Below are 26802 nucleotides of genomic sequence, written 5' to 3' on the forward strand. Positions count from 1 at the left end.
ATACTATAGTATACGCTGTACGCAGTACTGCGTAATGGACAGCGCACAGGCCCCACGCTTACCGTCATTGGCTGCTTCAGCCTGGGGTTATCCGCTCCTGATAACGTCACATGGGCAATTGCTCCAGCCTGTCCCAGAACAACAAACGTAACCCTCTCCCCCCCAACATCCCATCCTCATCCTTTTTCCCCGTGTTTCCCGTGGTCCCTTCGGCCCGCGCTTGACTACTCCTGCTTAGTGAAGATGCGAGATATCTAGTCAGAATCCGTCCATCATCACCTCCTGCTCGGCGGTCTTATCGGGCCAATTCCAAAGCGCCGCTCCTCGTTATCATCATCATCGTTCTCATCGTCTGCTGATCCCATCACAAACCACCTGTAGCATAGCTTCCTTCAAAATGGCGCGCGCCCAGAACCGTCCTCCGCCCGTCGGCGCCACCTCCGACAACCAATCTCCCGAACGAACCCCCCTCCTAGCCACGTACTCCCCTACCTCCCTCCCGGCTTCCGCCAGCCGGCCCGCCTCGACGCGCTCCTCCTCCTTCTCCTCCTCCACCTTCTCTACCACCTCCCGGTCCAACTCCGGCCGCCGCCGCCTCATCTCCCTCGTCGCCGCGCTGCTGTCGGCCCTCTGCGCCGGCTCCGTCACCGCCTTCTCCCTCTACGCGCCCACCCTCCAGTCCCGCCTGAACTACTCCCAATACCGCGTCAACGGCCTCGCCTCGGCCGCGAGCGTGGCCATGTACGTGCCCGTGTCGCTGCTGGGGTATCTGTGCGACCGCGCGGGCCCGGCGCCGCTGGCGCTGCTGGCGGCGGCGTCGTTCGGGGCCGGGTATGCCGGCGCGGCGGGGGCTTACTATCGCGCCGGCCTGCGGGTCGGGGACAATGACGGGGAGGGCCAGCGGTGGTACGTGGTGATGGTGCTGTCGTTCGTGGCGATCGGCGTGGGGACGTGTTCCATGTACATGAGCGCCGTGGCGACGTGCGCCAAGAACTTTGGGAGGGGAAAGCATCGCGGGCTGGCCGTCGCTCTGCCGATCGCGGCGTTTGGGCTGAGCGGGATGTGGCTGAGCCAGGTCGGGAGCAGGCTGTTTGGCGCCCCGGGCGACGAGGTGGATGTGGTGCGCTTCTTTCTCTTCCTCGCGGCGCTGCTCGTCGTGGTGGGCATCCTGGGATCGTTCAGCCTGCGCATCGTCAACGAGGAGGACCTGATCGAGGAGGCCGTGGAGGAGCTCGAGCGGAGCGGAATTCTTGACGGCAGCGCCATCTTCAGTCCGGGCCGGGCCGAGAACGGATACGGCACGCTCGATGAGAGGCGCGACGCTTCTTCCGCCGACGACCGCGAGGACGGAGCCACCCCCGTCAACGGCACGGCCCCCGCCCCCGGAGCGGGCGGCAAAGACGCTGCCGCCGACCGGTCCTTCGCCCAGCTCCGGAAGCACTTTGTCCTCAACGCCGAAACCCGCCGCTTCCTCACAGACCACACCATGTGGTGCTTCGCCCTGGGCTTCTTCTTCATGATCGGCCCCGGCGAGGCCTTCATCAACAATCTCGGCACCGTCATCAAGACCCTCTACCCTCCCGCCGCCCCGGACCCTCTGTCGGACCCTCCGCGCCAAACCTCACCGGCGACGCACGTCTCCATCGTCGGCCTCACCAGCACCGTCGCCCGCCTCCTCACCGGCACGCTCACCGACCTGCTCGCGCCCAACCCGCCGGCCCAGCACATCCAGCTCGCCGCCCCCGCGGCCCCCGCCCCGGCCCGGCGCTTCGCCCTCTCCCGCGTCGCCTTCCTCCTGGCGTCGGCCCTCCTGCTCTCCCTCGGCCTGTCCCTCCTCGCCTCGGGCGTGGCCCAGGACCACGGCGACCGCTTCTGGCTCGTCTCGTCCCTGGTCGGCGCCGGGTACGGCGCCGTCTTCAGCCTCACGCCCATCATCATCACCGTCATCTGGGGCGTCGAGAACTTTGCCACCAACTGGGGCATCGTGGCCATGTTCCCCGCCCTCGGGGCCACCGTGTGGGGGGTGGTGTACTCGGCCGTGTACACGCGGGCGGTCGGGCAGCAGCAGCAGCAGCAGCAAGAAAACACCCCTGGGAACGAGGGCAACAATCATTTGTGCTACGGCAGGGAGTGCTACGCGCCCGCGTTTTGGGCCATGGCGGGGAGCGTGTGGATTGCTTGCGGGCTGGTCCTGTGGGCGTGGAAGGGGAGAGGTGGATGGGCGCAGAGAGGAGTGGTTGTCTAAAGCGGCCGTTGGGATATCTGAGCAACCCGCCGCTCGTATAGGTTGCTACCAGCCTATGGGCTTGGCAGACACATACAGACACGCACATGCATACCATGCACACATAGACGCTCACACGCACACGCACCCGTAGACGCGCGCGTACGTACGTGCAGACACAACAACAAGCCCGTGAGAAAACTCTATAAGGTGCTCTGGACTATTGTACAGCCAACCCTCTGGCAGGATGCGCGCTTGCCCAAGCGCTCTATGCTCTATGTGAAGCATTTTCGCCGGAGCCAAAACAAACCCAGATCCCACCCCAGAGTTGCAGATAACAAAATGAAAAGGATCATCTCCTGGCCTAGAATCCCCGTGGCCTGCTTCGTACCGGTACCCGAAGGAGTGCAGCCACGGTCCGCAGGCGGGTAGTAGAGCAGTCTTCCAGGCCCCGAAACCGAGGAACCACCACCACCACTGGACCCCACCCATCATCGCGCCCCCTCTCTCACCCAACGCATTACCCCTGCTGCTGTCGGCGGGTAATTTATTTGGAGATCTCAACGCCGGCGGTGGCGCCGAGCATGCGCTTGACGTCACTAGAGAAGCCCGGGTTAGCAAGAAAGCCAAAGAGCAGGACAAAGCAAGAGGCGGAGCGGAAACGTACCCATAGATGGCGAACTGGAAGGCGGTGAGGGTGCCGACCATGAAGAGACGGGCACCGATGCCCGAGTACGAGCCGCGGAAGCCGAGCTCCTTGGCGATCTTGATGAGGCGGGCGGTGGTGCCCTCGCCGGGGGCGGCCTTGGTCTTGTTGATCTTGCTGAGCATGGTGTCGGCGGGCTGGGAGACGACGGCGGCGGCCAGACCGGCAACGAGACCGCTGCCGAGGTTGACGGTGGTCTGGAGACCGTCCGACATGTCCTTCTTGGGGTAGACGCGGTAGACGGACTCGGCGACCTTCTCGTACACGACGAACTTGGCCATGGTGTAGGGGACCCTGGGGTTTCCGTGTGAGCGAGACCATTGCGCCCCTCGGAGAGAAAGAGGGAAACGTACTGCTTGAACAGGATGGGGCCGAAGCCGGCGTAGAAGGCGCCGACGCCCTCAGTCTTCAGCATCTTGCCGAAGCCGCTGACCAGGCCGCTGGCGAAGGTGGGCTCCGAGACGAGACGGATACGGGTGGCCTCGAGCGGGCACAGGGCAATATCGGCGAAGAACTCGGCGAGGGCGGACGAGGCGAGGTAGACGCCTGTCCGGTACTTGGAGGCGGTGTCGTAGCCGAGGAAGTTGATGGACTGCTGCTTGAAGAACTCATAGCCGCCGAACTTCAGGGCGCCCTGGAGGAAGTAGCCGGCGAAGGTGGGGCCGACGCCGGTGAGAAGAGCACCGGCGCCCTCGTTCTGCACCACCTTCCTGAACCCGCCGATCATGCCATTGTTGTAGGTGACGGGGTCGAGCTGGATGCGGGTCTTGACGCTGCGGGCGAGCAAAGAGAGCCGGTTAGCCGCGAGTTCGCCGCCGGTTCGCCCGCACCGTCGAGGGAAGAGGGCACGCCGGAATAAGAAGGAGGAGCACGACGCGGCGGGGTGAGAAAGAGGGAGGGGGGGGGGAGGGGGGGGAGCACCTACACATCAACGGGCGTCAGGACACCGTGGGTGATGGAGCAGCAGACGGCGCCGGCGAGGGCGAAGCGGGAGTAGAGCTGGACGCCGCTCAGCTGCTGTGTCTCGGTCTTGGTCGCCATTTTTGTGAGAGGGAAGGGGGATATGGAAAAAGGATGAAAAAAACGAAAGGGAGGAACGAAAGAACAAGGAGCTGAGGGGAGAGTGGTGTTCCTGGCGCTACAACAGCCTCGAGGGTCTGGCAGCAGTCAATTGGGGGCCTGGTGAGCGGTTTGGCGGAGGTGTGGTTGGCAATGAGCCTTTTTGGAGAAAGTGAAGCAGGAGGCGTTGGTCCCCGTCCTGGATTTCTGGCTCAAGTTCGGGAAAAGTCCAGCCTGGAAAAAAAGTTTGGTCGGCAAATCCCGGACAGGAAACGGAAGCGGGTCGTGCACGGGCCATCCGGGCCACCTCAGGCACAGGATACGCAGTATGCAAAGGCCGAAACCGCGGGGCAGCGGGGCAGCGGGGCAGGTCCGGTGAGGTCCATTCGCGGGTCTTTGGGGCAAAGGCTTGGCGTCGGGTTGAGTGGGCCATTTCGCGCCAAAGCCTACCCTCTCGGTCCAGGCCCGAGGCTTCCTTATGCTCCCGTCCCCCTCCAACTCAACCCACTACCTACTAGTACACGGTAATAGGGAACTGTCGCCATGGCATTTCGCTGCAGAACCCCCCACTGCTCTCCGTGTCGGACATCCGGGGAGGGGGGGATCTCTACCGTCGCCACTGTTTGCACAACCAGATGGTAGATGTGTCTTGCAGTGTTGGCAATTCACTGAGGGGTCCGTAAGGTAGGTACCGTAGGTACCCTGACGTATCGATCCCGTCGGGTACGTAATATCATTGGCACCGTAGCCTTGAATACTCGGGTCGACCGCCAGCCAAGCATGCGCAGCATCACGTCGATGCTCGGCGGTTGTCTTGGCCCGACGTTTCTCGCTGTCGGGCAGCGCTCGACATTGGCCGCTCTCTCAGCGATATCTTGGCGCCGCGGCCACGGCCATCCTTTACGCAACGTCCGGCACCTCGCTGACTCAACGGGACACTCCCGATGCAGGGAGGGCCCGGATGTTGGATGACTTTGGCCGAGACAATGTCAAGTTCGCCCCTTGGTCCCATGTCCATGTCGCCATCCCATGTCCATGCCATCTTCAGCCTTCGGCCAACGGGACTGAAGATTTCGGACAACTACCGCGAGACGTTGAGCCGCAGCCACTCGCAAGGGATGTACTGTGGCGCACACAACTTGACCTTTTTCTTCGCTCAGCCCGTCCGCGCCCGCTCACGAAGCTCGTCGGCGAGCCTCAGGAGATAAAACTCTCTCGCCTCGGCCGGCAGCTTTTTGAAACTGTTGGCGATCCTGGCCACATCCTGCCTCCCCTTCTCGTAGGCCGCCAGGTCGCGGTTCCCGTAGACATCGCGGCCCGACGCGTAGTGGGCGTTGTCGAGATCCCGGAAGAAGACATTGACGGCGATGCTCACATCCCCGCCGATGGGTGTCGCCGTGTGCAGCCACAGCCGGGGCAGGAAGAGCACGTCCCCGGGTGACACCACGGCCTCGTGCGGATGCGTCCGCGCGAGCTCTGGCTTGTCGAGCAACGAGAACACATCGACGCCCGAGCTGGACGCCCCGGGCGCGAAGGAAAGGCGTTCGACGTCGGACGGCGGGAAGAGCAGCATCCGCTTGGAACCGCCGATCTGGCAGTAGACATTCGCCATGACCTAAGCAGCATGTCAGACGAACCGTTGGCGGACCGGGAGGGGAAAAGCGAAGCACCCACATCGTAGTGTAGCCACATGTTCACCGGCCCGGACATCCTCAGCACCGAGCTGAACAGCTTCTCCTTCACGAATGCCAACTGCGGCGGGAGCACAAAGTCCTCCGCCAGCGTCGGGAAGTCGTCGGCCAGCAACGCCGGCTTCTCGGACGGCTTGTCTCGCGAGAGCGCCCGCAGGTACAGCCTGTCGCCGCGGCCGGCTCGCCGCGCGAACTCCTCAAACTCGGCCGTGACGTACTTGAAATTCTTGGACGTGAAGTCCATCACCTGGCTCGCTGCTTCATGAATGACCACCTGTTGTTTGTTCACCGTTAGCTACGCCCGAGGAAGACATAAAGCGAGCCCTATAGGCACGCAAGGCGACGGACAGCCAGGTGAGAAAATGGTATGGTCTCTACCCACCTTGCGATCGGCCCCAACCTTGTCGACCAGGTAGTCCAGCGTCCATGCCGACACGCAGGATCCCAAGTTCAAACCTTCAATCACCACTGGCCGGTCGGCACGTAGGATACGTTCAAAGTCGTCTGCCGAATCCAGCTTCACCCGGGGAATCGGTGTCATCTCGGCCGAGCTTCCGCCGTCAGCGAGCGCCGTCCTCGCCGCTGTGGTAGGGAGGGGAGGAAAGCTCTTCTCTCCGGGGAGAATATCGATGGTCTTTTGATGCACCCATCTTGGAGAGACCGCCGAGACCGCAGGAGCCGCCTCCTTCTCCCCATCCACCCCAAGCCGGTCTTGCAACCGTATCGTGTACACCCCCTTGTTCCAGTGCGTTCCCATGGAGAAGCACGTCGCGCCGCCCCCCACGATGACAACGCTGTTGCTGTCGGGAAGGATAACCGCCGAATGTCCTGCCAGCAGCGGCCGCGGGATCTCCGCAGGCCATTCGAGCCGGCGAACAAGGCGGACCTCGTCTCCCGCGACGGAGAAGATGATGATCTCATCTTGGTGGCCCACTATGGTGTCCCTGGTGACTCCGCCCAGGAGAACAAATTCGTGGTTGCCCAGGGGGAAGCAGGTCGCGCCGAACCGCTTCAGCAGCCACTCCACGGCGAGGGATGGTTGCTCGCTCGATCCCTTCAGCTTGGTGAACGTGATCGTCGGTTTCTAGTGCGGTTAGTGATTGTTCTCGCCGAGGTTGGCAAAATCACTTCAGCATACCTTGATGTCTGAGACGTCGACCTCCCAGCCGACGATCCGGTCGCCCGGACCCAGGATGCGATCGGACACGAGGCCATCCGTTATCCCGCCTGTGAGAATGCCGCTGTACACACCTCCGTCGCTCCCGCTCCCGCATGCCACCGCTGCACCATACGCAGCTGGCGGCCTCGCTCCGGCGACGTCACATTCGATCCAACCCGCCTCGGGATGATACAAGAGGCAAGCATCAGATGCTTCGCTTTTGCCCCGACCGCCGAGGAGCAGCGCAAGGCCTGAATCGCCCAGCGCGGTTGCGGCATGCCGGTACAACGGAACGGGGAGGTCGTGCGTCCGCCTCCACGAGCTCGTTTCCTTGTCAAAGAGCCAGCAATCCTTGAACGGACTTGATGGGCTTTCGCGCCCGCCGGCCAGCAGGACCCCGTGTTTCCCGAGGTCCGTCAAGGTATGGCACATCCTCGGCGTTGGGCCACCCTCGCGCAAGGCCGCCGCAGGCTGCCAATCGCCTGCTGCCTCACCCCCGAGGCCGAACACGTCGCATGACTGCAACCGGCTCTTCGTTCCCAGCCCTAGGACGTTCAACAAGACCGTAGGCTGGCGCCCTGTCGTTCCCTCACCGCCGTCCAGCCGCATCGCAGCCGCAAATCGACGCTGGCCCCTCTGGCCCTGGCACTCATCGAACCGCACGGCCCCGGCCTGGATAGGGACCGGAATTGAGGATTCCCGCTTGGTCGGGGACGCCATGGCCTGGCCTTCTCCGCCCACGCGTGCGTGAACGACGCAATAGTGGCACGCAAAGATGGCGAACTCTTCCCACTCGTCGAACGGCTCGACCTTGTCGAGCTCTGTGCGGTCGGCGGGCTGAAGGAAGCGGGCGTCGGCCCAGGCCTGCCAGAGCGTCCAGACGCAGACTTGGTCCGCGGGCCAGCCGCAGGACGCGAAGCGCGCGTGCTGGTCGTCCACGGTCGGGTAGACGTCGACCGACTTGAGCGGCGTGCCGAGCTTCGTGAAGTGGCTGAGCATGGTGGCCGCGAAGGGGTGGGACGGGCCGTCGGGGAGGATTTGTTCGAGGAGGACAAACTCAGCTGGGGAGGGGGGGTCAGCGTATATGATTTCAAGAGCGAAGGAAGGGAAAAGGTCCGGGGTCAGAACCAACCATCTCCCACGGTAGAAGCAAAGCGAATCACCTCATCCGCCGCTGCCGTCTCCATGTACGTGATCGACACCTCCGCCACGAAGAGAAACCGGCACTCCTCCAAGCGCCCCCCGGCCGCGACCTCCAGACCTCGCCGCAGGGTCTTGAGGTCCCTCAGATCACACCCAACCTGTACGTACTGGTCGCTCTCCAGCACCACCCCGGCGCCAGGGGACACGCTCTCCTTCAGCCCCGTGAGCGGACCCCGAAGGTCGGGGGTGTTGAGCACCGTCTCTCGCTTGCGCGCAATCAGGTCGGGGAAGTCGACATCCACAAAGCGAGCGTTCGCGCCCGCGCACGACTCCGGGTAGCGAGCGAGGCACTGCCATGGGAGGGCGTCGCTGGAGAGCGGGCCTCCGGCCTCGGGGGCGTCAACGTCAGCCTGCGACAGCCAAACGGCAGGGCGTCCACGGCCACGCCGCGCCCGGCACAACAGCCAAGGGCTCGCCGCAACACGCCGGATTGGACGGGGGCAACTGACCTTCCGCACCCCAGGTTCACCACCACCGCCCGTTTCTTGCTCTCCCTCCCCGCCGCCGCGTTCTCACGCTCCGTCGCCCTCGAGGCCGAGCCACGCAAGAAGTCCCGCACGAGCGTATCCACCACCCTCATGCGCAGCCAGTAGCCCCTGTTGATGAGGGGCGCCCGGCGCTGGAACTTGCGGACAAAGTGCCGGAAGTAGTGCGCCTCGCCGGGGTGGTAGAGCTTCTCGACGCTGCGCTTGGAGACGATGCTGCTGTTGTTGGTCTGAGCCACAGACAAAGATGAGCCTTTCTGCGGTTCGAAATAAGCGAGAGGAGGGTGAGAGCCGTACCGACATGACCTGGTCGTCTTGAAGCTTTTTGGCCTGCTGAGCTGATTTGCTTGGGGCCGGGTCGCCCGGACCGGACGACTTGGAAGGCCTGGTCATTTCGCGTCACTTGATATGGTGAATATCGGCGCTTGAAGTGGGATGTTTTGTAAAGACAGCCAGAGCTCTACAAGGACTCGTGAGCGAGGGCGAGTGAAGTGCCCAAGTCAGGAGGGTATCCGTGGTGAAGCCATGAGTGAGAATTCATCCACTTACTCCACCTCCAAGTTGAGCGATCAAGGGTTAGGGTTGCATACGGGCCTCACAAGGGTCACCCGGCAACCGCAGCCCCCTGAGAGTCACTGTTTACTTTCTCCTGAAGTTGACATAGTGGCAAAATGGGTTCCCAAGATTGTCTGAAAGGATCTTGCATGTTTCATGTTTGAGGTATAGAAACTTATGCGCACCAGGCTGCAGCTTGTAGCGACACCGATCTTGTAACGTTATTTTGCTTGTGGAGTTACCAAACACAGACGAGTGGCAGGTGGCAAGCCAGCGATGCCGGAAGATATAGTTCATCGATGCATCCCATGGTCTCAAACAAGCTTCTTCACCTAGCTTTTCTATCCCAGGACACGTGAGATAGCAAAAGAGCCCCAGGAAAGTGGATATCGTGTCTCATACGTCTCGTCTGCCCGCTCTCAAAGACGATACGACTATGGGGGTGACTCGGAACGCTGCTAGAGAGCAATACGTCGTCTCTTACAAGCACAACGCTGACGAAACAGAAAACACAAACACAGTCAACAGCAAAGTTCCATCTCGATCTTTTCTTTGTTTTTCCTTCGAGTGGCGCGTTAAGTTTGGAGCAGATCATTTTCCAGGTTCTTCTTTCCCATTCCCTCCCTCTTCCAATCACTTTTTTCTCTTCATCCTCTGTAACTGCCTCTACGATGGGCAGCGGTCAGTTTTCCCACGCTACGTTGACCTGGCCAGACTCTCCTACGCAAGGGACGCTGAAAAGCTCCAAGAACAACGAATTCCCATCGCCCAAAGTGATGTGCCAATCTTTACAGTGGTCACGGCTCGGCATATGGTTCTGATGTTTCCCAAGGCAACCCCCCTCTCAACTCTCCAACTCTTCGCCAAGCACCGAAATCATGGATCGGCGCCGGGCTTTCACCGGCATGATTACTTTGCCTTGGAACTGTCCTCGCCTGGTCAACCAGCGTTTCGGTACCCGCAGTGTGAATGGCACTCTAACGGTAGATTGATTCTCCAATCGTTGCTAGGTAACATGGGCGCGGATCTCCGGGACTTGGATTGATGACCCCTCCCCCTCTCCCCTGAAAGATGATTCTCAGCCAGAACGGCCGAGCCCAATGCTTCTAACCAGCCATGAGACAAGCATCAACCAGTACGCTGAAAACATTCCTCGTGATCACCACCCCTCTCTACGTCCCAGTGTTCCTGCCAACCAGATGGCGTTGATACTAATATCCCCTTCCAACACCCGAACATCGGCCATCATTCTCACAGCATCATGTTCAACATAACCAACACCCCCGTCGCCGCCGACGCCCCGATAAACGCCGCCAGCTTGGGATGCGGCTCGCGTCTCTCCTCGGCGCCCTTGCAGAAAAACGCGTCGCTCTCGCACGCAGCGCACCAGCTCGTGGCGTTGGCGACGCCCACAGCCCACGCCATCTCGTTGAAGTACCGCCATGGAATGGCGGTACGCGTGTTGCCAAACAGCGGGCAAGGGACAGGCGGGAGCTTGGGGTCGGCCGAGCCGTTACGGTAGAGGAAGCGGACGTAGAGGTCGTCGACGGACGGGTAGGCAACCGTGCTGATGCTCCTGCGGCGGCGGAGCTTGGAGGAGTGGAGGTTGGAAGTTGGAGAGCGCTCTTCGTAAGAAGTGTGCTCGTTGTCGTCGGTGTTGTGCTGCTCTGACGGTTTGTAGGAATCGGAGTCAGAGCCGACTTCGTCATGGTTTGAAGACTCGTCATGACCGTGGTCGTCCTCAGGGTCTTCAGGGCCAGGCTGATTCGAGGACTCGACCTCGGCTGTCTCGCCATCTCTGCGGTTCGAAGAACACCAATCGTCCGCGTGGTCCTCCGAATCGGAGTTGTTGAGAGATTCGGCGCCGTTCATCTCGTCGGCGTTGACGGAGAAGAGCTCAAAGATTAGCGTCGCGCCTGGGGTCGGCAACTGCGTGAACAGATGACTGGAAGGCCCGGAGAGGAGGCCAGCCAAAGCGAAGAAGCTCAAGAACGGCTCGTGCGAGGTGAAGGCAAGATTTAACTTGTTGCGTTCGCCGCGAGAGGCCATGTTCTCAGAAAAGAGGGCCGCCACCCTGGATACCAGCGTCCTCCCAGCCATTGTCGAAACAAGCTTCTCCGTCGAGTTTCTCGAGCCCGTTGTTGGTGCATACTTGAGGGTCTGCTCTTGCCATGCAAGTTCCTGCAGCTGCTCCAGATCACCCAGGGTAAGTGCCGAATGGATTCCAGCGTCGTGGACCCAACGATAAACAGCGTACCCGAACAGCTCGTGGGCGTTGAAGAATGTAGCTTCAGAGGGTGAGAAGACATCGTGGAATACCTGGTTCCAGAGCCGACCATAGAGGGTCTTGCTGCTTTGGTGTAGGACATCGGCGAGAGGATCGTGGGGGAACGAGAGCAGTGACGTCTCGTGCTTGTTGCACCGACGAAAGCCATGGATCCTGCGAGAAGCTTCATCAGGATATCTCTTCTTGCGATAGGCTCCGAGTGCCCGAAACCTACCAAATCGAATCCGGATCGCGGTCAGGGTCGCTGGTTCGGATGATGGGGTACTGATAGCCAAACATGGGGTAGTTGACGATGGAGTTGTCGGCAAGCCGAGTATGTTCGGGGACGGTACGGTCGCACGAGACCTGCGGGAAGGGCGGATAGAGGCCCTGCATGAAGGCGATGGCGCTGGTGGCGGAGCAGCCATCGGCCGAGGCCTGGATGAAGAGCTGCGAATTGTCGAGCGTCTTGGGCCGAACGCCGACGATGCCGACGTGCTCGTCGGAGCGAGACAGGCGCACGTACCGGTCCCGGAACGCGGCTCCTAGGGCGTGCATTTGATTCGCACCGATCGGGGTGAGCTCCGGGGGCGTTGGCAGCGCTCGCGGGGTGTGGTCACCGCTCAGGACCTACGAGACCACCGACCACACGCGCTCCTGGGGCTCGGCCAACGCCCATGGGGCCAGCAGCGCGGTTCCGAGCAAGACAAGGTTCATGGTTTTGGAGAGAGAGAAGTACGCGATATTGGAAACACAATGCAGATGCTGGATTTAACGAAAGACAGCAACGAGAGAGGCAGAATGCTGCGATATTGTTTGAAGAGCGATACCGAGAGTGAGAGAAACGGAGCAATAGTGATGACACCGCCCAGCAACCCAGGGAGTCCATATTTGAGGTGCGCACCTCCATCCCATCAGGCTCCCGGAGTCGTCCTAGGCCTTCCTTTCCTTCCAACACGCTCCGGGGCATGGATCCCAAGCCATTCGAGGCCTCGCCTGGGCGTTGTTTCCAGCAGGCCCCTGTGAGCTGGGAAGGAGAAATACGTCTGACGAGAACCCCGCCTGGCAACCCACGGTTGAGCCATCAAGCTGCAACAGCGGCACCGAAGACCGGGGGAGCTCCCAAAGAACAAATCGATCAAGTAGGTACCTAGGTATTATGGGACATGATGAACCTCGAGGTTGCAGGAGAGACCCTCCTCATTACCTACTAGGTACCTACCTACCTACCTACCTACCGTAGGTATCGAGAATGGAGAAGGTCGGAGGTGCCGTGTCCCAGCTCGGGCTGGATGAGGTGAAGCCAAGTCGCTGCGTGGAGTGCGGCGGGGACCAGGTTCCCAGGTTCGGTACGGTAATAACTAACTAGACGGTAACTATTAGTCCCCTATTAACGGCCCAGGCCGGGCCTTGGTCTGCCAAGCCACAGCAAAAAGCCCGGACCTTCGATCAGGTCGTCTGCGCCCGCTGTTGGTAGGCTGCAGGTCACGACCTGCAATTCAGGTATGGACGTGCTGAGCTGCTGGTCTGCGACGAACCCTTGCGCGGCCGGTACCTTTCCACTCCTGATCGCATAGGCATACCTAGGTCCAACAATGGATAGGACCAGATTGTCGATATGACAACGACCTCGTCCGCTCCAAGAAATACGCGTGCCTGCTCTCGCCACGCCCTTCAGGCTCCACGACCCGGGACGCAGGGAAGAGGCGAAGCAGCCCCCCCTTGCGCCGTCAGCCCCCAAAGCTGGACTCAATAGTGCAGCCTAGCTCAGCCAGCTTACTATACGCAGCATGGCCGTTTGTTCCCAGGTCGCCATCATCACAAAGAAAGAGAGGCAACGGCTCGGGCAACGTCCTGCCCTGGAAGCTCCGCAGCAGCACCTGGGCTGCTGCTCCCCACCGCCCCTGGGGTAGCATTCGCTGACGCCGCCTGGGCGCTCGCTCAATTCTCCGAGCGCCGCGTCGTTGTCGTCGTTGTTGTAATGAATGCAATGATTGGAGATCTGGTGAAAACCTGACGGCTATTGGGGTGATCGTCTGGCTGCCGGTCTGGGAGGGGGGGATGCTCATGGTAGTGCCAGCACGTGCAGCAGAGCGAGACGCCATCATTGGTGCGATTGCCGCCTCGTCCCAGTTCGGCACAAGCGCGCTGCAAGCAGCCCGTTGAGATCAACACCGTGCCGGCCAGGTACCATGATGGGAGAAGCCGAGGGCAGGACGTTTTGCCCATGCCCCCAAAGCAATTCAAGCCGAGGACAGCAGCGTGGTGTTTTCGACCCCCAGCGGAACCCATGTCATCCCAGGGAGGTTGAGCCACCGCCGCTGTCGTGCCGCAGACACACCCTCCGGGCTGAGGGAAGCTCTCGCGCGCATCCCCCGGGGCGGCCGAGCAGAGCAACCGGAAGCCACAGCGGCGTGGACGCTCAAGCCGACGTAGGCACGACGACCCTTCCCCCCTCCAACCAACCAACCCCGGCAGCGAGGGTTCTGATCGAGTCTGGCGTGAATTTCGGCTCGTTCATCTTTCGTCTCCCTGCGGCAACCTTTCGTGCGACTTTTGATCGTTCGCTTTGCACCGAGTTGCACTCCTCAGACAGCGCATCCTCGTCTCTGTCGACAAACCCGACTGGTTCTGAGGATTGGTGTTCGGCTAGACAGGGCTGGCAGCGGTTCTCTTGGATGGTGCGACAACGACACCACCTCCCGCCGATGCACAGGACGGCTCAAGGATGACGGTCGCCGGCCCTTTAACCACGGCATTCGAGGCTCCGTCAAGCTGCTCGTCCGACGCTGCGCAAATCCACCAGGTTTGGTCCGGATCCGCCTCGAGCTATGTCGCCGGCCCGCTCTTTGCTCGAGACTCCCACTGCTTCCCGAGCGGCTACGGTCCTGAGCCGACCCGGTACTTCTCGCCCGGCTGGTGCCCCCGGGGGTACACCACGGCATGCTCCAGCGTCGCAACCGCAGGGCGAGAGACCGAGACGGCCGTGCTATGTTGCCCAGCGTACGTCGCCCTGCGGGAATCGGATCCGCACAAGACAGGCGGCAGACTAAAACGGCTCTCGCACCCGCAGTTACTACACTCTCACCTGTCCCACGGCCGGACGCTCCGACGCGCCCTCGTTGGCATGCACATCGACATGGACGAACGCGTTAGCGGTGCTCGCCGTGACGGTCGTTCGCGACGGCACAACCCAGGCCACCCCGACAGCGGTCTCCGAAACGGCCGGGGGCATCACGGCCTACGGCATCCAAGTCCGATTCCAATCCGGCGACCCGACGCCGCCCCCGACGCCGACCGCGACATCGGCGTCACGAACCGATGGCCCTGTACGTTGAGAGGCCCCGATCGGCCCCTGTGCCGTGCTGCGCATGTACTCACCTCGGCTAGGCCTCCCACTTTCCGCCCGGTTACTTGATTCCCACCCCGACGGCACCGCCTCCCTCGTCCGGCGGCGTCAGCACCTCCGTGGCGATCGGCATCGGCGTCGGCTCCGCCGTCGCAGCCCTCCTCCTCGCCGGCGCGATAGGCCTCTGCTTCTTCCTGCGCCGGCGGAGGAAAACGCCGTCGCACCCGGAACCAGCATCCCCCGCAGGCTCCGACTCCCCGCCCCCCGTCCCTCCCAAAGAACCCGCTGCGTCGCCCGTCCCGTATCGCTCGGCGGCCCCGCGGTACGAGCTCTCCGAGAACACCTCGCCGCCGAGGGTCGGTTCCCCGCCGTTGTCGTCGTCGTTGTCGTCGTCCATGTCGAAGCGGCCCGTGTCGAAGCGGCCCATGTCGACGTCGCCCGTGCCGGGGTGGACGCCGGCCTCCACCGCGGGGAGGAGGTACAGCGCAAGAAAGGATAGCCAGGTCCTCGGCGGTCGTTTTTGGGGGAGCGAGGCAGACCCGGCAGAGCTCGAGGCCCCCCGGTCGCCGCGGCCGCCACCACCGCCGCCGCCGTCATCGCTGTCGCTGTCGTCGAGGGAGCGTACGCATAGGTGCGCGTCGCCCGGATCCGAGAGCACCAGCGCGTGGAGCGATCGGGGGGCGAGAGGGGCGACGATGCCGAGCCCGTGGCTTTAGGAGCTGGAGGGAGGGAGACGATGGCCACGCCGCGCGAGGACGGATGGCCGGTGCGTGCCGGCTCCGCTCGATGGTGGTTGGCGGGGTTCGGGCGAGCGATCGACGGGCTGGGCCGGCGCGATCGCCGCGTGAGCCACGGCGGTTTGCGTGTTCCCGGCACGACGATGCGGGCATGCTCGGGTGCTTTGTATTCTGTTCATGATGGACGGCGCAGCCCTTGCACATGACGCATTCAAACTGCATTGCCAACAACTCTACCTGGAACGCATGGGAATGCCCTGGGATGAAGGCATGGCCAGCGGTTGGATGGGGGAGGAGCATTGGGACGGTTTTTTTTTTTTTTTTTTTTTTTTTTTTTTTTTTTTTTTTTTTTTTTTTTTTTTTTTGAGAAGGATACCTACGCGGTCATTGCTTTGGATATGAGTCGTTCATTATACCCCGAATAGAGGCATGGGATATTGGTTTGGGGAGGTCATCGTGGTCTTTGGATGCCGGGGCGAGGATGGAATTGACGAGTCTCAGGGCTCGGCACATGTTCCAGGAACGACGCTTCTGGCGAGGTCTGTCATAATTTCTAAAGCCAAGTTCCAATCTGCCATTGGAAGCATGTACCAGAGCTATCAGCATTGTATTTTGAGAGTTTGAAATCCATCGGTGATGGCTCATGATGCTCTGTGTGTGTGCGTGTAAGTGTGTGTGTGTATGTATGTGTGTGTGTGTGTGTGTTATTGTGATGGTTATTCGTCTCTGGTCTTGCCCAACTGGCAACGGCCATATGGACCCGGACATGCCAGGGCCCGCACCCCCCCGCCGGCTGCCAAGCCTTGCTCCCCAGCGGGCCTGGCGGAGGCCCGCCCAGCCCCGAGCCAGCCTTGTCACCGCCAAGCCCAAACTTACCGCAGCCTTGGCGGCCAACCTTCCGGTCCCAACCTTCCAGCAGTTCGCTAAGTCACCCTACCGACCAGGAACAAGCGTCGTCAAAGCTTCATCAACCCACCCGCGCACCGCGTCTCGGATCGGCCCTCTTCCCACCCGCACGGTTGCCAATCCTTCCCCCCCTCCCCCTCTCTCTTCAACGACGCACCACAAAGAAAAAACCGACCGGCCACCACCGTCACGTTTCGGCAACACCAACGATTTACGCGCGCGCGCGCCCGAGAAGAAAAATCGCCCCGGGCCGCCTCCTCCCAGCCGCTCAAGCAAGCTTCTCCCGCCCCGATCGGCCCGCCGCAAAACCCGGCCTCGGACCCGTTCCACACCCGCCCTCGCTCGTCTCCCGCGCCACGCGCGATCAACCTGGGCCTTTTTTCTTTGCCGGCGAGAGAGCGTTTTGCCCGCCGCCTAAAGAGCGTCGCGAAGGATCCCCGGTGCCTCTTGGGACGACAAGGAAGGCGACAAGGAGCCAGCCTAGCAAGCACAGCAAGCCACCTCCGATTACCCGAACGACGACGACGACGACGACGACGCAACCATGAGCTTCGTCCCCGTCAACCCGCGGCCGTTCCTCCAGGATCTGGTCAACAAGGATGTCATTGTCCGGCTGAAGTGGGGTGAGACGGAGTACAAGGGCCGGTTGGTGGTATGTTGACCCTGTTTTGTTTTTTTTTTTCTTTTGTCTTTTTTTTTTCCCCTCCCCCCCTTCTCGTTCTTGGTGGGGAGCCGATCTCTGCGAGGCGCCCCTTTTCCCCCCGCTGCCGTAAAGACGAGGAAAACAAAAAGCCAAGGAGAGACGATGGGGCTAACGGGTGCTGTTGCAACGCACAGAGCATCGACAGCTACATGAACATCCAGCTCAGCAACACCGAGGAGTTCATCGACCGCAAGTTCACGGGCACGCTCGGGCAGGTGCTGATTCGCTGCAACAACGTGCTGTGGGTGACGGCGGCGGGGGAGAAGGAGGATGGGGATCGGGGCGAGAAGATGGAGGAGTGAAGCGAGAGAGAGAGAGAGTGAGTGAGTGAAAGTGAGGGCGGGGTCTGTAGTGAAAGGAGAGGAAGAGGGTGGGGGCATGCATGAAGCGGAGGTGCGTCGAGAGAGAGAATTCTGGATGAGCAACGTGCGAGAGAGTACCTGAAGATGGGTCAACGTTGGCGTCTGCAAGCTCATCACGACATAATCTATCCAGCTAGAGGGCCAAAGGTCAACCATGTGGGCATGGGAAAAAAACTACAGGCAACGAATCACGGCGTTGAGGACATGAGAGAGAATCCTGTTGCAAGGTATCCAACCGTTACCTTGTCCAGAGCCCAAGGTGTCTCTGTGCAGCGCTGCACGGTGTACTACGTCTAGTACCATCGCCAAGGCTGCTGGAAGCTTTCACCTAGCATCCAGCCGGCAACGGTGTCAAGCAAAGGTCGCCCGAACCCAGGCGTCGGGTCTACATCAAGCAAGCCACCTTGCGGCTGCTGTGCAGCTCCGACGCGCCGACCTTGATGCGCGTCTTGGGCCCGACCCACGCGTACACCTCCACCAGCCACTCGTACCACACCTTGGAGTCGTCCGTCTGCCGCCACATGCTGACCTCGAGCTCGGTATCCTGCGGGAAGTAGAGCGGTTTCTGAAGGGCGTGCGTTAGCAACCGATGCGGGCGCAAAAGGAAAACAAAACATAAGGCACGTACCTTGAGCGGGAAGAAGATTGGAAACCACGAGATCATGTCCTTGCTCTTGCGATCGATCTGGTCGGGCAGGATGCTGATCTCGACGGGCTCCTTGCCCTCGCCCGTCTGCGAGGCGTACAGCACCGACTCGAAGAAGCCCGCCAGGCCGTGGATGACGCCGCGCGTGGGGCACACGAACGTGAGGTGGCAGTGGCGGGCGTTGTGCTCGTTGGAGCCGCTGGCGCCGGCGATGCTGCCGACGCCGCCCGTGGCGTAGCGCGAGATGTCGCCGTGCTCCTCGGCGAACCGCTCGGCGCGCAGGATGGGCACCGGGTGCGCAAACTCCCAGGCCTGCTGGAACCGCGGGCGGCCGGGCACCTTTTGGGCCACGTAGTCGATGGCGAAGAGGCGCACGACCCAGGGGGTCTCGAAGCCGTTGGGGTCGGTGGCGAGGCGGGAGCCAATGTCGGCGTAGAGGCGCGGCGTCGAGATGGGGCTCAGGTGGGCCGTGTACGAGTGCGGGATGGAGATGCCGTGCGGGCGGGCCATGTGCTTTTGGATGCCGTCCAGGCACTCGGGGGACAGCTCGTTGTCGCCAAAGGAGCCCAGCAGCTCCGTGATGAGCACGTCCACCTTGGTGATGGCGTTCTGGGAGCCCCGAGGCCGCGGCCCTTCCCACCCGCGCATGTCGGTCCTCACCAGGTTGACCTTGTTGCCCCACTCGACCTTGTTCTTGCGCAGCAGGTAGACGTAGGCGTCCTGGTTCTTCTCGAGCGCCCAGATCTGAATCGCCGTCCCCGTGGCCTCGGCGGCGCGGAGGGCGCGCGTCACGAGCGGCCCGCGGCCGGCGCCCGCCACCGCCACCACCAGCTCCGGCTTCGAGGGGTCTTTGGGGTCCAACGCCGACGTGGGCTTCTTCAGCTCCCTCCACTCGGTCATGGCCTGGGCGATGGCCTTTTCGTACTGGTCGTACTTGACCGGGTCGCCCTCAAACACCTCGTACGTGGCCGACTCGAGGTTGTCGGCGAGGGGCTGCAGCGGCGGCTGCAGCCAGTCCTGGAAGCTCGTGAGCGCCGGCGTCTCCATGGCCGAGTACGGCGGCTGCTGGCGCTCGAGAAACTTCATGTAGGCCACGTGGGCGTTGATGGCCGGCATGTGGGGCTTCCGCTTCTCCTTGAGGGCCTGGGTCGCCTCGGCGAGGGAAGGGAAGTCGACGGCCATGGGGTCGGCGACGAAGGAGAGCTCCTCTGGGCGCGGCCCGACGTCGCACAGAATGATCCACGGGATGCTCCTGAGGCGCATGTAGCGGTTGATGAGGGCCTGGTGGTGCTTGGTGAGGGACGGATGGCCCGCGCGGTTGGGCTGGAACACGTCCTTGCCGATGGTCAGGTAGTGGAGGGGCTCGGCGAACCAGCGCTCCTGAAGCGTCTTTTCGGGCACGCGGCGGGGGATCCGGAGCGCCACAAACAGCCTCATGGAGTAGTTGCAGACGGACCGGATCGTGTTCCACGAATCCCAGGTGGTGAAGATGTCAATCCCCTTGGGGGCGTCCTCCTGGGTCCCGTTCTCAGGGCCAAAGATGGACGAGAGGGTCTCGGCCGTCTCGTCGAGACCCGGCTCCCGGTACATGGGCATGTGGATGACAATGTTGGCGCGGCCGGCCGAGTGCAAGGCCTCGCGGATCGCGCGCGCATACTGGGCGATGCCGCGGCCGTCGTCGTCCTTCCGCGGCCCCGGGATGATGAGGGTCCTTGCGCCGCACCAGTTGGCGTAGGCAGCCTCGAGGTTCAAGACCTGGCGCGAGATGCTGGCAATGTGCGGGTCGGACGAGCACAGGTCGATCCAGGGGCTGAGGTAGACGGCCAGCGAGCCGATGTAGTCGCTCGGGTACAGCGACGTGTCCTCGTCGGTCAGGGTTGGCACCACGGGCCCCGGCAAGGACGGGTTTTGCAGCTGAGCGGCCGAGAGCCCATCCTGCCGAGCCCACTCTTCGCGCTCCTTGAGATAGGCCTTATACAGGTCCACAACCCGCTGGAAAAAGCGCTGGTTGGTGACCGGCGCGGTCACGAAGCGGAACTGGGGGGAAGGGGGGAGGGGGGGGGGGAGTGCAGTCAGCGTCGGTGGTCTCCAAAAAGCGCAAGCTTCGCTTTGCTCCCTGTCGTACTCACCCCGGTGGTCAGCAGCAGGGAGTACTGGTCATCGGTGAGCGGCTCCGGTCGGTTGGTCTCATGCTGGCCAATGTAAAAGACAGGCCGGCTCTGGCTCTGGCTCTCGAAGCTGTCGGATTCGGGGTTGAGGCCCCCGTCTGACGACATGGTGGGCTGGAGGAGCGGCTGGAAGCTGCGCGGTGGTTTGAGAAACGAACGAAACGAAACCTAGCGGATAAGACAGCCCTCGGCGGCGTCTCGGTGAGGAGCAGAGGGACACGGAGCTCAAGAAGGTCCACCGGCTAGACGGCCAGGATTGTGGGAGGGAAAAAAAGAACGAAGGATGGAGAATCGGCTTCTATATATCCATTCCCATGTTGGGTTTAATCGTCGTGAAGAGAGAATGAGGAGATGCTCCGGGTGACTTCCCAACCACCAAAACTCGGGCCAAACGACAAGAGAGAAAGACTATTATCTACCACATGACTGTACGAGAACCAGATTTCGGTTTGCTCCCTCCCCGGCCTTCCCACCCCGCGTGCAACCCGAACCGAACCCCAACCCGCTACCGATTCTTTTGCTGGGTTTTCAGGAGAACAGCAGGCATTGGACCTCAAGAAGAAATCGTGTGGGGTGCGGGGTCCTCAAGGCTTATCGATAGGAAAAACAAGGTCGAGATATGCGCGTCTCAGACTTCTTCAGCAAAATAGTCCAGGCAGTGAGAGCGGGCTCTGGAGGCAATCAGCATGAGGTACCGCAGGCAGGTGTACAGCGTGGTTTTTTTTTTTAAAAAAAAAAAAAAAAAAAAAAAAAAACAAACAGTTATGAACAGCAACCAGCAACCTTCTGCAATGTATACTAATGGCCTTACTCGAGTCCCAAAAAACAGTGGCATTGACACGGCCTCCCGATTCCCCAACCAAAGTACCTCCTTTGTAAATGGTTGGTTGGACGAGGTGAGGTAGGTACCTAGTCCAGGGAGTGAGTGAGGTGAGTGAGCCTACCTGGTAGTAGGTACGCAGTACGTACTATACACAGTACACAGTAATATTCTGGCACACATTCAGCAGGAATGCACCAACTACTGCGTACGGTGGGTGCCCATAGCTTATCGATAGGCCTCGGCGGACCCACCCTTCTTTGCTTTCGGCGGTCCGCCAAACAAAAAAGTTATCGCAAGCCTCGCTCTTACAAAAGCGTCCCGTCGCCAACCTTGACCTGCCAGGTATCCCCCAACTGCCCACCGTCGCTGTTCCGGCCGCCACGTATCGAACCGCCATGGCCGACTCAACCAAGACCCTCAAGCGATCGAGCACCGAGAGGGGGGGAAGCCAGGATACGAAGCGTCCAAGGACGGACGACAACGGCGTCGACGCGATGGCGGCGAAAGCGAACCCGTACCTGGCGCACCTCAACCAAGAGGACTCGGACGGCCCTGCCAGCCACAGCTTCAAGTCGCCGCTCGACAGGATGGAGCGCCACAACACCACCGCCGACCAGGCGCTAAAGGCCGAGGATTCCGACACCAACCCGTGGACCGGGCGGCCGCACTCGCAGCAGTACTACCGCATCCTCAAGACGCGCCGCGACCTGCCCGTGAGCAAGCAGCGCCAGGAGTTCCTCGACATGTACCACTCGGCCCAGATCCTCGTCTTCGTCGGCGAGACGGGTTCCGGCAAGACGACCCAGATCCCGCAGTACGTCCTCTACGACGAGCTCCCCCACCTCACCGGGAAGCTCATCGCCTGCACGCAGCCCCGTCGTGTCGCCGCCATGTCGGTGGCCCAGCGCGTGGCCGACGAGCTCGACGTCACGCTGGGCGAGGAGGTGGGCTACAGCATCCGCTTCGAGAACCGGACCGGCCCCAAGACGTTGCTCAAGTACATGACGGACGGCCAGCTCCTGCGCGAGGCCATGCACGACCACGACATGTCGCGCTACGGCTGCATCATCCTCGACGAAGCCCACGAGCGCACCCTCGCCACCGACATCCTCATGGCCCTGCTCAAGCAGATCGCCGAGCGCCGCAAGGACCTCAAGATCATCGTCATGTCCGCCACCCTCGACGCCCAAAAGTTCCAGACCTACTTCAACAACGCGCCCCTGCTCGCCGTGCCCGGCCGGACCCACCCCGTCGAGATCTTTTACACCCCCGAGCCCGAGCGCGACTACGTCGAGGCCGCCGTCCGCACCGTCCTCCAGATCCACGCGAGCGAGCCCGAGGGCGACATCCTGCTGTTCCTGACGGGCGAGGAGGAGATCGAGGACGCCTGCCGCCGCATCAGCCTCGAGGTCGACGAGATGATCCGCGAGTCCGACGCCGGGCCCATGGCCGTCTACCCGCTCTACGGCACGCTGCCGCCGCACCAGCAGCAGCGCATCTTCGACAAGGCCCCCGAGCCCTTCCGCAAGGGCGGCCGCCCCGGCCGCAAGTGCATCGTCGCCACCAACATCGCCGAGACCAGCTTGACCATCGACGGCATCGTCTACGTCGTGGATCCCGGGTTCAGCAAGCAAAAGATCTACAACCCGCGCACCCGCGTCGAGTCCCTGCTCGTCTCGCCCATCTCCAAGGCGTCGGCCCAGCAGCGCGCCGGTCGTGCGGGTCGCACGCGGCCCGGCAAGTGCTTCCGGCTCTACACCGAGTCGGCGTTCAAGAAGGAGCTCATCGAGCAGACCTACCCCGAGATCCTGCGCTCCAACCTGGCCAACACGGTCCTCGAGCTCAAGAAGCTCGGCGTCGAGGACCTGGTCCACTTCGACCTCATGGACCCCCCGGCGCCCGAGACCATGATGCGCGCCCTCGAGGAGCTCAACTACCTGGCCTGCCTCGACGACGACGGCGAGCTGACCACCCTGGGCAGCCTGGCGTCCGAGTTCCCGCTCGACCCCGCCCTCGCCGTCATGCTCATCTCGTCGCCCGAGTTCTACTGCTCCAACGAGATGCTCTCCATCACCTCCCTGCTGTCCGTCCCGCAGATCTGGGTGCGGCCCAACAACGCCCGCAAGCGCGCCGACGAGATGAAGCAGCAGTTTGCCCACCCGGACGGCGACCACCTGACGCTGCTCAACGCCTACCACGCCTTCAAGGCCGCCGAGCAGCGCGGCGAGGACCTCAAGAAGTGGTGCCACGAGCACTTTCTGTCGTACCGCCACCTCTCGAGCGCCGACAACGTGCGCGCCCAGCTGAAGCGCATCATGGAGACGCACGGCATCGAGCTGGTCAGCACGCCGTTCCAGAACAAGGAGTACTACGTCAACATCCGCCGGGCCCTGCTCGCGGGCTTCTTCATGCAGGTGGCCATGCGCGAGAGCGCCAACTCCAAGGTGTACAAGACGGTCAAGGACGACCAGCTCGTCATGATCCACCCCAGCACCGTGCTCACCGCCGCCTACGACTGGGTGGTGTACAACGAGTTCGTCCTGACGACGAAGCAGTACGTGAGGACGGTGACCAACATTCGTCCCGAGTGGCTCTTGGTACGTTGTCTTTGTGTTACAATTGTTGGCTTCTTTCATCTCGCCTTTTGACGGGAAGCAAGGCGCTAACATGATCACCCGCAGGAAATCGCGCCGCACTACTACGACCTCGACACCTTTGAAAAGGGCGAGATCAAGTCGGCCCTCACGCGCATCACCGAAAAGGTCCGCCGTCGCCAAGCCATGAAGGGCGGCAAATAGGGCGGCGGCCTTGGTTCCGTATCGGCGCTGGAAAAGGGCGACCTAGGGGTCGCTAATTCATCAAGGTTTGACGAGGTACGGCGTCGTGCCCGGGTGTGTGTTGGCTAGATGGACGGCGTTGTCCTGTTTTATGTCTTTTTTTTTTCTTCAGTCCTGCTCGTTGCCTGTCGCAGCAGAGTCGTGTATCGGGTAATATATCCATAGTATCACTTAGAATCTTCCTCGATGGGTTAGATCAGGGTGGGTAGCGCCAAATGCGTCGCATTGGCTTGGGGGAAGAATACAGACTTGGAGGTTCGTTTTGGGGGCTCCTTTCAAAGATGCACGTCAAGTTTTCCATCTTGAGGGGGGGGGGGGGGGGGTTCCTTAGGAACTTGTGAGCCGTGAACCGCGGGAATGAGAGCTGTGGCTGAGAAACCCGTGTTCAGTTGGCTCTGCTCAGGACATCTCCTGCCTCTCCATGCCGCAGGAACCATCACATCCACTCTACATACATAGTACGCTACAGCTCTCGCCCCCCCCACGATCAATCCGACCTCGATGACCCCCACATCGAGAGACAAGCAGCAAGGGAAGGGCCGGTTGACATGTTGGGATTGATACCACCGTAGGTAGCACGACAAGACGCCATGATGCCACCGTCAAGCTATCGGCCCGCCGGCGAGCGTATCTGGCCGGGGAGCCGCTCGGCATTTGGTCCGGCTGAAAACAACCAAAAAAAAAACAAGGGGTCGGGATACGGGATACGTGGTGGGTGGGCTGTTTTGACGTCTTTTTTTTTTTTTTTCTCCTTTTTATCTTCCGGAGGTTTGAGGGCAGGACAGGATCAGGCAGAGCAGGAAGAGTGCGTGTGAACCATCGTTCCTTGCTGATCCTCACCTCTACTAATTACGGGAGGATGTACCTCGCTGACCGCTGTTGAATCCAACGGCTTGACCTGGCAGCTTTGCAGCATTGGATCCCATCGGCTGCCTTTTTTTTTTTCTTGTCTGTCTCACGCTGTCAAGCGTGGCGTACACAGCAGGTAGGTCTGAAGCCCGATATGCCGCTCGAGCCCTGTATATCCGGAACCGGAGGCAAGCATCGGCCGGACATGCGCGGACGTTGTGTCGCTGTCCCATCCCATCCCATCCCATCTCATCCCATCCCCTCCGTCCATCCGTTTGTCTGTCCCGTGTCTCGTCGTGGCTGGGTCGGCCGGCGAAGTCCGACCCATCGTTGTTTGGTGGGAGGTTACAAGGACAGGGGGGGAGCTCGTTGTATACACAGTATGCCACTTCGCTGGAGGAGAATGTTGGTGATATCAAGATATCCTGTGGTGGGGGGGGAGGTTCGTATTCTTGCATCACCTGCCCTGTTGCAACCAACTCCCGAGCGGGTGGTGAATTACAGCGTGACATCCCGGCCTGGGGTTCTCTTTCTGTGTCTGAGAGCAGCCCTGCGTGTCTTGCGCATGTGCTTGAGGGGACTGCCTCGCTCTTTTTGCTCACTGCTGGTTCTGGTTTTCCTCTCGCGAGTTCCCACGGCCAAGGTGCGCCTGATCGAGGGAGGGTCCGGCTCTGGACCGCGGCTCGGAGGTTGCTTGTCTCGTCCCCTCGGACAGGGAGGTTCCAGGGCGCCAGAACGCGCATGTTCCAGAACATGGAGACGACAGCGAGCTGCTGGCGCGCCTCCACGTGGAGCCTGTTGGCCGGGTTCATGCCGCGTCCGGGAATCGGAACTCGACCCGGGTCCTGGGAGGGGGCACAAGGGGAGAGGGGGGGGGGCCGCGTGGATGTGTGTCGGTGTGTTTTGAAAGAAAGAAAATGCCCTTGTTTCCTCTTCCACAGCCCATGGGAAATTGCGCTCACGCTTTCATGCACCCCCGGGGTAACTGAGTTATTGCATGGCAAGATGTTTTGATCTCATGGTTTGTTACGGGGTCTTCTTGTCTTTTCACCTCACCTGGATCCCGAAACGTGTAGCTAAGCCCGTTGCAAGCAAATGTTGTGCCGTAAGTGTACGCAGTAGCTCCAGGGCCCTGCTGTCTCCCAAGGCCTTCTCCATGGGTCCCTCCGCTGCCCCCTTCTCCCTTTTCTCCAACCCATGGCACATTAGGTATGTAGACTCAGCCCTCCCCCCCTCCCCCCCTTGACGACCAAACTCAGAAGCGGTTCGTATTGCGATAAGGAATCCCATCTCATCCGCCACCGCGCCATTCCCAATCTCGCCGCGCCGCGCCGTGACGTGACGTGACGTGACTGTGTCCGCTGCTCGTCGTGGTGTTGCGCCATGTGGGCTCTGGGCTGATCGTCCCCCCCCTCCCACCCTCCCCCGGCGGGTGGATCTCCAGCCGTTACGCTAGGCACCTCGCTTGGCTGGTTCGGCTGGTTCGGCTGGCTCGCTAGCGCGCCCGCGCGTGGATCAACGGTTTCGGGGGGAGGGGGTTGCGGCCGGGTTCGGCAAGGCCCGGCCGAAGCGTCGAGTTCGAGAAGCTTGAAGAGAAACCTGAACCCCCAGGTGGGTGGGGAGCGGAGCGGATGGAGAAGCCGGGCCGATGCGATCCCATGAAATCCATGGGAGGAACACCTTGATGGGATGTCGCAGGGTAAGGAAACGTGCTTCGTCGTGTTGTCGCTCTTTGAAGGAGACAATCTTCTCAAATCCCCTCGGTGGGGACTGGCCATCGTAAGATGTCCTGGGGGAGGGGGGGGGAGGGGGGGCTGCCCATAGGCCGGTCCTCTGGCAGACAGGTTCGCTTGCTCGACTCGAAAGGGCTTGCAAACGTTTCGGAGGCGTTGGCGGCATCGCCAACCACCTCGGTCGTCTATAGTACATCCGTGACGCCATCCTCAGCAGCACGCACCGTGCGATGGCCCCCCTGACCATCACCTCACGGGGAGCCTCGCGTCAAGCTGCCCGTTGTCAACCACTCCAGGCGAAAAAAAAGGCGTGGGCGAGACTGGAGGTCCAGGCACAAGTT

General features: G+C 61.5%; 8 protein-coding genes across 8 annotated transcripts; 4 read left to right on the forward strand and 4 right to left on the reverse strand.

The window, feature by feature from the left end:
• Nucleotides 1–397: 397 nt before the first annotated feature.
• On the forward strand, nt 398–2245 carry VTJ83DRAFT_6687 (uncharacterized protein; the record flags this gene model as incomplete). Its single annotated transcript, XM_071013425.1, has 1 exon — nt 398–2245. The coding sequence occupies one exon, from the start codon at nt 398–400 to the stop codon at nt 2243–2245; it is 1848 nt and encodes a 615-aa protein (XP_070864314.1).
• Nucleotides 2246–2771: 526 nt separating this feature from the next.
• VTJ83DRAFT_6688 (uncharacterized protein) lies at nt 2772–3971 on the reverse strand (the record flags this gene model as incomplete). The annotated part of the gene is made up of 4 exons (XM_071013426.1): nt 2772–2823; nt 2892–3224; nt 3284–3703; nt 3856–3971. 4 exons carry the CDS (start codon nt 3969–3971, stop codon nt 2772–2774), a joined length of 921 nt encoding a protein of 306 aa, XP_070864315.1.
• Nucleotides 3972–5145: 1174 nt separating this feature from the next.
• VTJ83DRAFT_6689 (uncharacterized protein) lies at nt 5146–8920 on the reverse strand (the record flags this gene model as incomplete). The annotated part of the gene is made up of 7 exons (XM_071013427.1): nt 5146–5604; nt 5664–5954; nt 6063–6764; nt 6819–7900; nt 7972–8351; nt 8492–8757; nt 8825–8920. 7 exons carry the CDS (start codon nt 8918–8920, stop codon nt 5146–5148), a joined length of 3276 nt encoding a protein of 1091 aa, XP_070864316.1.
• Nucleotides 8921–10333: 1413 nt separating this feature from the next.
• Nucleotides 10334–11906, reverse strand: VTJ83DRAFT_6690 (uncharacterized protein; the record flags this gene model as incomplete). Its single annotated transcript, XM_071013429.1, has 2 exons — nt 10334–11522; nt 11584–11906. The coding sequence occupies 2 exons, from the start codon at nt 11904–11906 to the stop codon at nt 10334–10336; spliced, it is 1512 nt and encodes a 503-aa protein (XP_070864317.1).
• Nucleotides 11907–14076: 2170 nt separating this feature from the next.
• Nucleotides 14077–15413, forward strand: VTJ83DRAFT_6691 (uncharacterized protein; the record flags this gene model as incomplete). Its single annotated transcript, XM_071013430.1, has 3 exons — nt 14077–14351; nt 14422–14677; nt 14739–15413. 3 exons carry the CDS (start codon nt 14077–14079, stop codon nt 15411–15413), a joined length of 1206 nt encoding a protein of 401 aa, XP_070864318.1.
• A 1471-nt stretch (nt 15414–16884) lies between these two features.
• On the forward strand, nt 16885–17345 carry VTJ83DRAFT_6692 (uncharacterized protein; the record flags this gene model as incomplete). The annotated part of the gene is made up of 2 exons (XM_071013431.1): nt 16885–16992; nt 17178–17345. The coding sequence occupies 2 exons, from the start codon at nt 16885–16887 to the stop codon at nt 17343–17345; spliced, it is 276 nt and encodes a 91-aa protein (XP_070864319.1).
• Nucleotides 17346–17790: 445 nt separating this feature from the next.
• VTJ83DRAFT_6693 (uncharacterized protein) lies at nt 17791–20327 on the reverse strand (the record flags this gene model as incomplete). Its single annotated transcript, XM_071013432.1, has 3 exons — nt 17791–17970; nt 18034–20088; nt 20181–20327. 3 exons carry the CDS (start codon nt 20325–20327, stop codon nt 17791–17793), a joined length of 2382 nt encoding a protein of 793 aa, XP_070864320.1.
• A 1110-nt stretch (nt 20328–21437) lies between these two features.
• On the forward strand, nt 21438–23840 carry VTJ83DRAFT_6694 (uncharacterized protein; the record flags this gene model as incomplete). The annotated part of the gene is made up of 2 exons (XM_071013433.1): nt 21438–23639; nt 23724–23840. 2 exons carry the CDS (start codon nt 21438–21440, stop codon nt 23838–23840), a joined length of 2319 nt encoding a protein of 772 aa, XP_070864321.1.
• Between the last annotated feature and the right edge of the window lie 2962 nt (nt 23841–26802).

The sequence above is a fragment of the Remersonia thermophila genome, chromosome 6, assembly GCF_042764415.1.
Source record: "Remersonia thermophila strain ATCC 22073 chromosome 6, whole genome shotgun sequence".
NCBI lineage: Eukaryota > Fungi > Ascomycota > Sordariomycetes > Sordariales > Chaetomiaceae > Remersonia > Remersonia thermophila.